Consider the following 14,842-nt stretch of genomic DNA (forward strand, 5'->3'; position numbering starts at 1 on the left):
ACGGTGAACCTCCTGTTGGCGACAAGTTTTCCTGCTTCCCCGAGAGGTGTCAACAAGTCGTTCGGATTGTGGAACTTAGCGTGTCGTCACTAAGCTTTGGATTCGATACAGCCGCAATATGGAACAGCGACGCCTAGCACACGATAGGAATAGGAGGTCAGTCAAGTCTGACCATTGTCAATACGTAACGTATACATGTAACGTGTTATTATTGTATGTCTGGCCTTGAAATCCATTAGCGTATCACTCAGGCGACAAGAATCAGAGGTGTCTTCATGTTTCATGCGGTGTACCGCACGACGCATGGAACAGCGCGGAACAACGCATTGTTCGCTGGGTAATTGTGACCGGCTGATGGTGAAGTGTAGTAGAGACAAGTCAGGCGATGCCGCTCTGGCGGTGCACGATCGCTGACATACAGGCGCAGAAACAGCGTGTCGCTTTTTAATATTGAAACGGGCAGAGATATACGTCTACGTTGGACCGTGTTTAATCTACAGAAGATATGGCTGGCACAAGCAGTATGGCCGAACGTTAGGTTAGCCCCCACTACATCTTATCTTTCATATTGTTGGCGATCGTCGTCTTTGTCGCTCTCACGGCATCGCGACATAACTTCCGGCGGCGAAGGCGCCGGCCCGGCGCCTTCTAGATGGCGGCCGCATGATAGGACTTGAGACGACCCACGTGGATGACATCAGTTGATGTGGATGACGGGGAAGCATCAGCTGGAGCTACTTCATAAGTCACATCACTGCGCTGTCGGATGACGCGGTAAGGGCCAGAGTACCGGGAGAGTAGTTTTTCCGAGAGGCCCACACGCCGTGAAGGAGTCCAACGGAGGACAAGGTCGCCGGCAGAGAGCTGGACATCACAATGACGGTTGTGATAAAGATACTTCGGTCTTGCCTGCGACTCAGAAAGGCGTTGGTGGGCAATCTGGTGTGCTTGGGTGGCTGTGGCGATAGCGTCGCGAGCGTACCCAGACGGGGATCCGAGAGCAGTTTGTAGGAGCGTGTCGAAGGGCAATGTCGGGTCAGGACCAAAGAGGAGATAGAATGGGGAGTAGAGAGCGGTGTCGTAACGTGATGAGTTGTAGGTGAACGTCACAAATGGAAGCGCGGCGGCCAAGTCACGATGATCTGAGGAGACACACATCGAGAGTATATCTCGAAGTGTTCGGTTCAGCCGTTCAGTCAGGCCGTTCGTTGGGGGTGGTATGCGTTCGTGAACTTGTGTTTCGTGGCACAAGAGCGAAGTAGATCTTCAATAACTCGAGAAAAAATGTAGCCTCCCCTGGCAGTGAGAAGCTGCCGCGGAGCTCCGTGGCGTAAGATGACGTCTTGCAGCAGGAAGTCTGCGACGTCGGTAGCACAACTGGTCGGGATGGGTTATGTGACGGCGTAACGGGTTGAATAATCTGTTGCGACGGCGATGTACTTATTGCCAGCTCTGGAGCTAGGGAAAGGGCCCAACTGGTTGAGGCCAACACAATAAAACGGTTCGGTGGGTATATCAAGAGGCAGGAGGCTTCCAGCCGGAAGCAAAGCAGGCTTCTTACGACGTTGGAATGGTTCACAAGCAGTGACATAACGTCGCATGGTACGGTAGAGCCCAGGCCAGGAAAATTGCCGTCGGACACGGTCTTACGTCCTGAAAACACCTACATGGCCAGCGGTGAGGACATAACACAAACCTGTCGGCACACATGCCCGTCTACTGTAGGCATGCAATCTTTCACTTAACGAATGAATAGTTCCTTTTTTTTGCCTCTTATGCAGCTGCCTTGTATCGTCGCCTTAAGTAACGTCAGATTTGTTGTCATTTTGACGCCTGGTAAACAACCCGTCTGTCGCGATTCGCCAATAAAGGCTACTTCCCCCTATAAAGAATACTCGCCATCCCAAAGATGATGAGCAGCAGAATCCGTTCTTAACAGAATATGAGTCGGTTTAATAAGCTGTATACTTTCGAGAAATTCGCGGAACCTTTTTCGCGCCAGCACACATGTCTTGCCTGAGAATTTCAAGTAACGTTGGCACGACTACACGTGAACATTACGTGGACACACGCACAGGTCTCGAGATGCCCCGTTGTGCACAGCGCATCGGTCACGGGGCACACAAGTGGCCAGGTATTTTGGGTTTGACTCCACTAGTCGACGGCAATCTTTCCTCAGAATCAAAAAGCACCAATAGCAATCATCTGCTGCCCGAATAACACCGCCATTACGCTTGGCCGCCCAACAGTACATTTCGCGCGCCTCTTCGCGCACCGTAATATAGCAAAACTATCTTAAATATTGGCTCAGCGCGAAGGGACGCGCCGTTAAAATGAAGCTGATGACAGGTCCCTATCTGTGCTATTACTGCTATCATATTTCTTCTTTCCTTTATCATTTGCTCTCTCTCTCTCGCTATCATATTTCTTTAGGGAATCTAACATCTAATATAGCGACTTTCTTAGTAAATCGCATTGTTATCGAAAATTTGCAAATTTATGGCGGCCCTCCGTGTGCGACATTTCACTTCCTCGTTTAAGCGAAAGAATCAAAATTTGGCTGCCCATGAATAGATTTTTCCCCCTTCGAGGAAGGGTACAGCTTTACGTCACGTTTCGTCGTCCTGACGAAAGGGTGTGAAAACCTTTTTTGAAAGCCTCTGTTTCCCTGCACGAATTTCCAAAAACACTGCTTTGCTACAATTAGAGAACAACATGGCGGATTATGGCGGCAATGCAGCAACATAGATGCGCGTGCGGAATAAAGCGCTTCTTCGTATTTGACGAATGCTGAAAGCGCTTGCCGTTGCTTGCTTTGTGCTTAAGCTCGCCGAACAAAATTTTTGACACTTTTAAACTCTTTCTGGCAGTGTTAGTCTTTCTTTAACAACACGATAACAACATTTCTCATTGAAAGGAGCGCAGTTCTTTACCTCCCACATGAAAATCGCATCTTTACTCAGAAGCGCTATCAATAAAGCAGAATGTAATTTCGAGCAAAGTCGTGCACTCATGGCCTTGTAGAACAAATGTTTTCAAGAATACTGACACGTGCACTTGTTTACCCTTTTCTCTAGGACGACCTTTAACCCGCTAAGAACTTAAGCTTATCACTCAGCGCTAGAAGCGCCTACATGATTTGCAACTTACTCGAAGGCTTTCGCTTATTTTATCTGTTGCGTATGTTCTCGCCGTACTTTCACGAGGTAGTCACATCAAAACCTGGTCACGACGGCCACATTTTGATGGGGGAAAAATACAAAACAACCGTGTACTTAGGTTCCAGTGCAGGTTAAAAACTCCAGATGGTCGAAAATGATCCGCAGTCACCCAATATGGCGTGGTTTTGCCACGTAAGACCTTATACTTTTTAAGTGTGGAGTACATTCTCGAAGACACGCCAGCATCACCGATTACGCTTGAACCTTCGACGACTCATGCATGAAAGCCGAAGCGCTTGACCAGCTGATGAGATTTTTGCCGATAGCCGACTGTGTCCGCCGCTATCGTTGTGCTTCGAGTTTCACTTGCTTTTGTGGGAAGAAGTTCGCCAAATAAAAAGTAAGCTTTATCACTCACAGTTTTGCTATACTCTGTTGTTCACCACCACAACAAGGGGGCTATGCTTACTACAATGCTCACATAAGCCTTGAATAACGTGTGAAATCTTGGTTAATTTTTTGCGTCATTGCTTTGTGATAAACCTCCAGGGTATTAACGAAATCACTTTGATGTAAGCGTCTCCGATGGCCTCAATTCTCATGCTGGGCCACACCGTGCAGGTGCACCTGTGCTTGTGCACACACATATTAGCTCTCGATATTGAATCATGCGCCGATAGCAAACAGAATGTTCTAGAATACGAAACGGGAGTCTCATTTGGCGCTGAAAACGCGTCTCGACGTCGGCGCAATCGAAGGTCCCGTAGAGGACTCTTATTTTGGTACACCTAGCCCTCAAATGACGATGGAGCCAGCGACGCACGTGAAGCTTATGTGGCGTGCTCTCGCAATTGTGTGTTTCTGCTCACACCTAATGGTCACTGTCTGCAGCCTGGAACCAATGAAGGGCTTCGAACCGGAAAAGGTCAGTAGTCTCATGATCTAAGGCTTGAAATTTGCTTAATTGAACATTCTTTGTTCCAGCTAGACATGCTAGCATTTTTTTCCAAATTTGATTCGCTGGATTTGATGCATCTGATGTCTCAACGATGTTCAACAGTGAGCACTCTCCATAGAACGCCTTTAGTTATTCCCCTCGTAAGTCGACGTACAGCGCAATGGAGCCGTTCGAGAACTTCTCTTGTTATTCCTTAGCCTTATGCACAACGATCATGATTTTGTAAGTGGCTTCCTGCCACTTCCTAGTGTCCTGCATTTTATAGTGGATGGAATGTTGCAGATGTTGCAAATATAGTGAGACCGTAAACAATTCTCAGCACAAGCACGGCAGCCAAATCTAGGTGTTACGAAAGGATTTGGGCTTTTTTATTTTGCCAAATTATCCGTGAAATTATTTAGTTGTGTTTTCGTTGGTTTTCCTAAAGGTGGCATAATGTGCTAACAATAAGTCTTAGATATGTCAATTCATTGCCGTACATATTTGTGGCTATCTGTAAAGCACTTGCATTGTACGCTAGTATCACTGTGTCGTCCATATATATCAGCCCGGAGACCCTCATCATTACGTACTTACATGAATCAAAATCTAATTCAATGCTTTCCAGTCCTCTTTCAAGGCCCTGAACATAAAGCGTGAAGAACAATGGAGACAAAGGACATTCTCGCTTCTGTTCTAGATGAATTTCTACTAGTTACTCGCATGTACTGCCTACCTATAGAAATTGTACTCGGTTGTCTCTATGGTATTTGGCACAAAAGATAGTTGAACAACATGCATACTATACCGATAGTTCGACCTCACCAACCAAATCATCAGCAGCCGTTGTTATTCCAGGATACTAGGCCACAATAAAATGCAGTGTCACACTTAACGGCACCTACGGCGGTAGAATATGCGCTAGTGATTTTGTAAGCTTTCGGAGTGCTGAACCCTGCCCAGTGACTCGAAATTAGGGCAGGTAATTCCAATCCTTAGGTGACGCAACCTCGGATCCCCCGAAAACTATCGTCAAATCTCTTTTACAAGCATTCCATGTAAGATCTTTGAAGACATCATTTCTGCGTATGTTGTAATTTTTTTAGAACTCTGTAATTCCGACCAACATGATTTTAGAAAAATCTTTTCTAGCGAAATTGAGCTACTATCGTTTGCTAAGAACTTATTTCAAATGCCAATTCTGGTTCGATACTGCCTGCGTTTATCTTCACTGCTTACACTCTGCTTGGACCATGAGTCCGTAGCATTGTAGAAATAATAATAATAATAATAATAATAATAATAATAATAATAATAATAATAATAATAATAATAATAATAATAATAATAATAATAATAATAATCTTTATTAAGCACCCAACAAAATCAGTACACCAAAACGGGCCCGTCTAAGCCTATGGTGACTAGTGTGACATGGCCCGGCATCGTCAGCTAAGCGATGTGGTTGCAGTATACATGTACAAATTTAAAACTAACAAGGAAAAAGGGAAACAAATGAGCGTGATAAACGTAGATCAGGTTTCCGAAGCATCGAAACAAAATCATATAGTAATCACAACTGCGACAAACAAAAGGAAAATGAGTACATACATCTGTGTTACAACATGTGTAATATCATAAGAAGCCAACAAACACTCACTTCTTATGACTTTTTATGACTTGGCTTGTTATGATATGACTAATAAAAATCGGGCCCCTCGGTTAACCCCCTTTCTTCTCGTTTATAACATGTGTAATAGACACTTCAATTTAGACCGAGAGCCCTCAGAAAAATAGTCGTCTGACAAATTATTAAATATCTTGGCGACATACACGCAGCGTCTTGCTGCTTCGTATCTAGTAGATACGCGCGGTACAACGAAACGCTTTTCTTTGCGCAGTGGTCGCGGGGAGGCGTGCGGTTGCCTAAATTCATCCGTCCAGAAATGGCGCAGCACAACCGTAGAAATGAATAAAGATTGAAAGGATGGGAAACCAAGATCATGAAAAATATATTTGTTTGATGGTGTCACGCGATTATACGGCACACTTTTTAATGTATTTTTTAAGACTTTATCAAATCTTTCATGCCAACGTTGGGAGCAGAAAGTGAAATCGTTATACCATACCTTAAGGTGCTGTATGCAAGGGAGTGTACTATCATTCTTTTAGTCTGAAATCGCACCAAATATTTAATGTTAAAGAGTAAACATGCAACAGATCTTAGTTTGGAGCATACATGTGCCCCGTGATTATGCCATGACAAGTCACTATCGAAATGAATGCCGAGATATTTAATTGAGTTTGTATTTTCGACAGGAGTACACTTACAGGATAAGTAGCCTTGGGTATGAAGATACACTGGAATGACCGCGGTTCCAATCTTTAGGGGATTTTTTAAGCATATAATTTTTGTCTTTTTTTGATTGACGGTAAGTTTGTTTTTAAAATGCCATACCGTAGCTTCATGCACCGAATGCTGCAGATATTCAACAGCCTTTTTGTAGTTAACATGTTTTGTTAGAAGGACGATATTGTCTGCGTACTGATACACTTTACCATTTGGGAATACTGAAATGAAATCATTCACAAATATGTTAATCAGAAGAGGCGATATAATTGACCATTGAATGACACCAGCACCAAAGGATAATTTGCTGCTATAGTATCTGGTACCTATAACAACTATTTGAGACCTGTCCGTGAGATAGTTTTGAAGTAGAGTATAGAAGGGGCCCCTAAAACCAGTTAGATATATTCTGCGAAGTAATATGTCATGACAAACTGAATCAAAGGCTTTGGATACGTCGAGAAACAAAGCACAGCTAAAGAGATTGAGTTCAAAAGCAGAATACAGATCATGTGCAAATTCTTCCAGGAGCGAAATTGTACCCCGGCCTTGTAGGGAACCAAATTGTCGGTCAGACAAAATTGAAAAATTTTGAATGAAAGAAGTCATGACCTCCAGCAAAAAAATTTTCTATAACCTGAGATAATACGGGCAAAATGGATATATGTCCGTAGTTTTCAATAATATATTTATTTCCTGCCTTATGGAGTGGTTTAACTAAAGCTGTTTTTAGATTTTGCGGCAGAGTTCCAGTATCTAGGAAGCCATTTAATATGAAAAGCACAATATCTGAAAGCGCCTCAAAGTTTCTTCTCAGCAAGCTTGGAGATATTTCATCTACTCCAGGTGGTTTTTTCGTTCGAAAACTGAAAATGATCCGGGCAAGGTCAGATTTTGAAAGCCGCGGTAAAAATGCACGTGCTGTCAAAGAATCGCCAAGCATCACATCTTGTCGAGGCTTAGATAACGCCTCTGTTGAAGTCTGACTGAAGAAATGATTGAACAAGTCAGCTGTTTCGAGAGGGTTTCCAGGAAAATGTTCTATCACCGATTTCACAGTCCCGGATTTCCCTCTGGGGTGGTTTATCAGCGACCAAGTTTTGCTAGCCATTTTGGACGATTGATTAAATTTGTGTAAGAAAAAGCGACGTTTTCCACCACGGAGAAGAGCAACTACTTTATTTCTTGCAATCTTATATTCTAATTGGAGGTCTTTATTGTTCGGGGTGCGTTTATTTTATTTCCATAGCCAATCCCTGTGAGATATGGCTTCTAAATTATCGGAATTAATCCATGGATAGCTTTCCCTGCATTTTTTCCTCAAAATTGTGCAGTGCCTTTCAAAGTGTGCTAGACGCTCACAAAAGCTATCGTACACTTGGTCTGGGGGCCTACCGTCAATCAACGAAGACCGGGTAAAATTCACAATGAGGCTTTCAAGTTTCTTTTCATCCACAAACTGAATCTGAAATTCTGACGTGGTTCTGACCTTGTCACTTGAATACTGCGTGCCAATGAACGATACACTTAGGGATACATGGCATGCGACAGCATAGTGGTCAGATAATCTACGATTAACACAAGAAGTGAGCGAATGATTAGGCATTCGAACCGCAATATGGTCTAAGCAAGACGTTACAAAACGCCCATTCAAAATTTCCTCTCTTGTCGGGGCAATCACAGTTGACGTGAAACCACAAGATGCCAAAACGGGTAAATAATCTGATACTAAGATGTTTGTTGGACACAGAATGTTAGTATTGAAATCCCCTGCCAGGCAAACTTGATATATTGATGACCAGCTGTTCAACGCTTCTTCTAGTTCCAAGACAAAACGAGTTGCACTATTACTTGGGGGCCGATACACTGCTAACAATAACAGTTCATAATTTACAGAATGAACCCTTACGGCGAGGCATTCCGCACGTCTGAACATAAAGTCTACCAGTGAAATGTCAGATTTTGAATTTACAAATATAGCAATGCCGCCGCCTCTACGGTTAGTCCGTATTATACTGCAACATGTGTATTCATTTAACGGGAACATATAGAACATATAACGAGAACATAATAATAATAATAAAAATGTAATAATAATAATAATAATAATAATTATTATTATTATTATTATTATTATTATTATTATTATTATTATTATTATTATTATTATTATTATTATTATTATTATTATTATTATTATTATTATTATCAAATCTGCAAGTACAAGTACAGAAATCGGGTTCGCCTAAGCCATCACAGTGGCTTGTCACGCGAAACCCGGCAGTCAATAACAAGACTCATCCAGAAACTGAGTTTTCTTTCTTTTGCAAGAAAAATAAAACAAAAAGACATTGAAAACTAAGGTAGCGACTGATAAAGTACAAGGCAAAAAAAAGAGAATCACGAAAAAACAACAACAAAGAAAAAGAGAAGCGAAGAAAGGACCAGAGCGAAAACATGTTTCAACAATGACAGGAGAAATAAAAATACGACGCCTATAATCATTCTGTGTACAATGCCCTTAAAGTTTTGCGAATTTCGCGTACAGACTTACAGGAAGAAATTTCAGAAGGAAGTGCATTGAATATATCTGGAACATAAAAGGCTCGAGTATATCAGCCAAATCTGGTTCGTGTGTGAGGAACTGAAAAAGCAGGTGCACGCCGTAAAGGACGGCAAGGCACAGTGGGGATTTTAAACGTATCCGACCAGAAGTGTTTCAATACCACTGTTTGAACAAACAGTGAGCGCATATTTGGCATTTTTAGCATCTGAAAAAGGTTCATCCCTTGTGGTCTGTGTACGTCATAAGTAACACTTTTTAACATACACTTTATCAACCTATTTACACGGTGATGCCAGGTACTAGAACAATGTACAAATGTTGTAATACCATATCTGAGCACACTGTAGGCTAACGAGTGGACCAAAAGTTTCCTAACAGACAAGGGTAAAAATACTTTGATGCGGTACAGTAAACAGACGATTTTACGAAGTTTGGCACATGTGTAAGACAAGTGAGTAGAAAAAAGAAGACTAGAGTGAAACCATATGCCCACATACTTCACAGAGTCCGAAAATTTTATTGGAGGGCAGGAACAATTAATACATCGAGAGCTGTGCAGATAAAGTGAAGAAGAAAGTGAAACACGTTTCAGAGGGCTATGGAAGCAAACCAACTTTGATTTAAAATGATTGATGTCAATTACATTTGCACCAAGATAATCCATTAATTTCCCGACGTCGTTTTGAAGTATTGAGAATGCGTCTGGAAAATTCACATGTGTGGCTAAAATTGCAGTATCGTCTGCATATTGAAATAACTTGCAGACAGATAGCACGTGGCACATGTCCTTAACGTATATATTAAAAAGTAAGGGAGACAGTATGGCACCTTGTGGCACACCGGCCTTCAGAAAAACACGGGAACTGCAAATGTCTGAAATGGAAACAATTTGGGAGCGATCTGTAAGAAAATTGCGTAGCAATCGGAAGAAAGGTCCTCAAAAACCTGAATTGTAGAGTTTCTCTAGCAAAATCGAATGGCATACCGTGTCAAAGGCTTTTGCCACATCTAAAAAAAGTGCGCAACAAACAAGATTTTTTTCAAGTGAAGAAAATAAATGGTCACTCAATTCTTCTAATAAAGCCTGAGTGCCCCTTTTTTCAATAAAACCGTATTGACAGTCGGGAAACCCCCCGCTTTGTTAATAAAGCTGTTCATTACTAAGAAGACATGTTTTTCTAGAACTTTTGCTATACTAGGCAGGATAGAAATGGGCGATAATTATGCACACACTTAGCTTCACCACCTTTTAGAAGTGGTCGAACTACGGCGGTTTGTAACCGCGTAGGAATACTTCCGCTTGTAATTATCTCATTTAGGATTTCTAGCAAGACATTTTTCAGAAAGCCGAAGTTCCTGCATAGATCAAACATGCGAATTTTATCGATACCTGGTGATGGATGCCTGCCAAAGCTGCCTAATAACGAGTAAAGCTCTTCTTCCGTCATAGTGGGCAGGAAAGCGGATTCAATTACAGGAGTAGCAGTGCTACCAGTGTAGCATGATTGCTTAGATACCCCAGAAAACTGAGAGAAAAATTGGTTGAAATTGTCAACGACTGTTGATAAATCTGAATCAAAATGATTCTGAATATGTTTAGCCGAATTTGAAGGTAGTCCCCTCACCTCGTTTATCAGAGACCATGTTTTCTTAGGATTTCTACGAGATTCATGAAAGCGGTTTCTGTTGTACGAACGCTTGGCTGCACGAATAAGGGCATTTACTTTATTTCGAGAAGTTTTAAATTGTGTACGCAAAATGCAATTATTAGGCGAACGTCTGCACCGTTGCCAAAGCAGGTCTTTTTCTTTGATAGCGGATAATATCATGCTGTTCAACCAGGGCTGGTTCGGGTGGCGTTGGCGAACGTAAATTACCCTTTCACTGGACTTATATATAATGTCCATCGAACGTGAAAATTCATTATATAGCTCGAGCCTGTCGGTATTTTCAAGCAGGCCTGGCCAATCGAACAAGGCGACCAGCTTATCAAAAGTAGCCGTATCGGTAACAGCGTGGCAAGTGTTGGGGCTAGAACATGATAACGACCGAGAAGGAAAGCGTAACTGACAAGCTATGAAGTAATGGTCGGCAACTTTCTGTTGTAACACTGCACCATGAACTGAAGCAGACTCCGTGCGGATGTTGAAGTGATCAATACAAGACTTTACTAAATTATTAAGAAGCAATTCTTCCCTAGTTGGAAGATCAATAATACTTTCAAGGCCATGTTTTGCAATGATATCTAAGTAATCGCATACCGAGGTTGCAATGGGATTAAGAATATCTATATTGAAATCGCCTACTAGGCATACGTTAGGAACTAACGTCGTTCTTTGTAAATGAGCCTCCAGCTCATTGAGAAACAAGGACAGGCTACTTGAGGGTGGTCTATATATTGCCAAGAGTGAAATATGACTAAGTTGGTTTGAAATGTTCAGTGCCGAAGATTCCGCACTAGAAAAATTAGCCGCTACCTGTTCACACTCGAAGTATCCTGTACGAAAATTGCTATCCCTCCGCCTCTTTGAGTGTCTCGAGTGAACCAAAAGGAAACGAATCCTGGAAGAGTGAACAGGTTAGTCTCGGACGAGCATATATTTATTTCAGTAAGAACAAAAACGTCCACTTTATGTAAAATGCTATTAACGTAAGTACAAAATGTGTCCCAATAATAATAATAATAATAATAATAATAATAATAATAATAATAATAATAATAATAATAATAATAATAATAATAATAATAATAATAATAATAATAATAATAATAATAATAATTTCTAAACACGACTAGGCAATCATAGAACAGCGGTTTACACCCGCAATCATACCAATGCACAGAGACCTGTCCATCTCGATAACAGCAGCAGCAAATGACTTTATTGTGGTCCTGAGGAGCTAAGCGGGGGCCTGCAGGTCCCTACCCAGCCGCTGGCTAGTCCCATGTCGGAACAGAGAGGCCATGCCTCTCCGCTCGTTCACGGGCCCTCTGGACAGCCAGGAGCTGGACGTCCTGTCTCGGGTCTGTGATGGCCTTCGTCCAGTCTTCTTCTGTATTAAAAATCCTGTAACACAGGGCACAGCCAGAGCATGTGGTTTAGTGAGCTAAAATCAGTGCCGCAATCTGGGCAGAGTGGATCGATGTCCGGGTGGAGCTTGTTCAAAAAGCCCCTAGGAGGGGTAGGACCCCGTCCTGGAGCATGCGAAGCGTGCTAGCTTGTGGCCTGTTGAGCTTATGATGGGGGAAAGGAAAACTCTGCCTATTCCCTCTGTAATGAGAGGTGATTTCCTGAAAGGTAACCAGTGGATCACTGTGGACGAGCTCTCCCGAACTCACCCGAGACACCATCCCGTCGCGGCATACGAAACCTCGCGCACGGTCGTGGGCTATCTCATTGGGGTTCAGGTGACCCGGTAATACGTCCTGGTCCCATGTGAGCTGGGAACCAGACTATGTGGTGAACAGTGTCAGAGGGGTGTGTTTGCCGTTTAGAATCCTGGCTGCTTCTTTGGCTATCAATCCCGATGCGAATGCTCTAACAGCTGCTCGGGAGTCCGTGTACACCGTAGTGCGTTTTGAGTCAAGTAATGCGAGAGCTATAGCAGCCTGTTCCGCCACATCGACCGAGGAGGTTTTCAGCGAGGCTGCCGAGAGGAGTTCTCCCCTGTCATTGACTACGGCTACGGAGAACTTGTTGGCACTGGCGTGTCGCGCCGCGTCAACAAAGGTCTCCGTTCCGGATATGTTCTTTAAGAAAGCTCTAGCCCTCGCTAACCTTCGACCTTTATTGTGTTGGGGGTGGACATTTCTTGGAAAAGGGTCTACAATAAAGGAGTTCCTTGTCTGAATATCAAGTTGCGTGATATTTTCCTGATTGAAGCTAGGACGGAGGCCGGCCGCATCCAGAAGTCTTCTGCCTGCTTTGGAGTTTGATAATCTAATAATTTGTGCTGATCTTTGTGCTTCTATTAATTCCGAAGTTGTGTTGTGTACTCCCAATGTCATGAGTTTCTCTGTGCTAGCCGTGATTGGCACGCCGATCACCTTTTTGATACTTTTGCGCATAAGCCTGTCTAATTTATCCATTTCTGTTTTCGTCCAATTGAGGGCTGCGACTATGTAAATGACATGGCTGATGAGGAAAGCATGGTGAGCCCTAAGGAGTATATCCTCGCCTATGCCACCTTTCTTGTTGGACACTCTCATGATTAATCTAATAATGTTTTCAGTTTTCGTGGTGAGTTGGGCTATAGTCTTAGCGTTGCATCCCTTTGAGTTTATTGAAAGCCCTAGTATTTTGATAGAGTCTACTCTCGGGATGGTGTGCCCATCTCTGGTACGAACGCTAATTGGCACCTGATCGAGTGGGGTGAGTCCCCTAGCACCTCGTCTAGCCTGTCTGTACAGCAGGAGTTCCGACTTTCCAGGCGAGAGTGCCAGTCCCGTACCTTTCAAGAAAGACTCTGTAACATCCAGAGCCTCCTGTAGAGCTTGTTCGACCGTAGCCTCCGATCCTCCAGGACACCAGATTGTAATATCGTCAGCATATAATGCATGACCTACGCAAGGAATTGCTGCAAGGCTTTCCGACAACTTGCGCATTGCTATATTAAACAGAAGGGGTGAGATAACTGCCCCTTGGGGAGTACCCCTGTTTCCGAGTGTGAAGTATTCCGAGACTGATTGCCTCAACTTTATGGCCGCCGTCCTGCTTTCGAGGAAGGATGCAACGAAGGAGAAGAATTTAACTCCTAAGTTCAAGGCCGATATCTCCTGAAGGATATAGTCATGTGCAATTGTATCGAATGCCTTGGATAGATCCAGTGCGAGGACGCCTTTTACATCTTTGCTTTGAGAGTCGATTATCTGTGTTTTGAGCAGGAGCATAACATCCTGCGTTGAAAGCAAGGGCCTGAAACCAACCATATTGTACGGGAATAGTTCGTTGCACTCAATATGTCTCGATATCCTGATATGCACTGCATGTTCCGCTACTTTGCTAATGCAAGAAGTAAGGGAGATAGGACGGAGGTTCTCCAAGCTGGGTGATTTACCTGGCTTGGGGATTAAGACCACTGTGGCCTTCTTCCAACTCTCCGGTACAACGCCTTCCTCCCATACCTCATTTATCTCCTTCACTAAAGCTTGAATTGCTTTGTCGTCCAAATTTCTTAAGAGCCGGTTTGTAACTCCGTCGGGGCCTGGGGCAGACCTTCCATTTAAATTCTGCAGCACTTCCCTGATCTCAGCTTCCGAGAAGGGGACGTCCAGCTCTGGGGCAGGCGCGCCCTCATACTGAGGGAGGGGAGAACCTGGGCTTTGGCCAATGGGAAGGTATTTGTTCGCTAGTTTCCGAAATATGGAGGCCTCTGAGATGCCTTCCATTTTTTCCTTATTAATTAATCGGTCTATGACTAGTCTCTGATTACATTTGGATTGTCCATCGTCTAAGAGATGTTTGAAGAGGGTCCATTTGCCTCCTTTGCGCATTTTTCCATCCGCTGCCGAGCAGGCGTCTCTCCATTGCTGTTTATTAAGTTCTGAGCAATGCTCCTCAATGAGTTTATTCAGCTCCGCGATCTTTTTCCGTAGCCTGCGATTGAGTCTTTGTGTCTTCCATCTCTCGAGGAGAGAGCGCTTGGCTTCCAGGAGATGCGCTAACCTTGCATCCATCCCTGGGGCATCAAAATCCGTAACTATTTCCTTGGTGGCCTTCTCGACATCCATTTGTATCTGTACAAGCAGTTCACTGAACGTGTCGTATACTGCCTCATCTTCACCTCTTATTTTCCTAAAGAGGTCCCAGTCTGTGTACTTATAGGTT

The 14,842-nt window shown here is 43.3% G+C and overlaps 1 protein-coding gene across 1 annotated transcript in view; it reads left to right on the forward strand.

Moving 5' to 3' along the window:
• The first annotated feature begins 3,966 nt into the window (after positions 1 to 3,966).
• Positions 3,967 to 14,842, forward strand: part of LOC139055672 (uncharacterized) — a 142,942-nt gene continuing 132,066 nt past the window's right edge. Inside the window, exon 1 of the mRNA XM_070533202.1 lies at positions 3,967 to 4,086. Within this exon, the coding sequence (XP_070389303.1) occupies positions 3,967 to 4,086 (120 nt within the window). The remainder of the gene's footprint in view (positions 4,087 to 14,842) is intronic.

Source organism: Dermacentor albipictus, chromosome 2 (assembly GCF_038994185.2).
Source record: "Dermacentor albipictus isolate Rhodes 1998 colony chromosome 2, USDA_Dalb.pri_finalv2, whole genome shotgun sequence".
Taxonomy (NCBI): Eukaryota; Metazoa; Arthropoda; class Arachnida; order Ixodida; family Ixodidae; genus Dermacentor; species Dermacentor albipictus.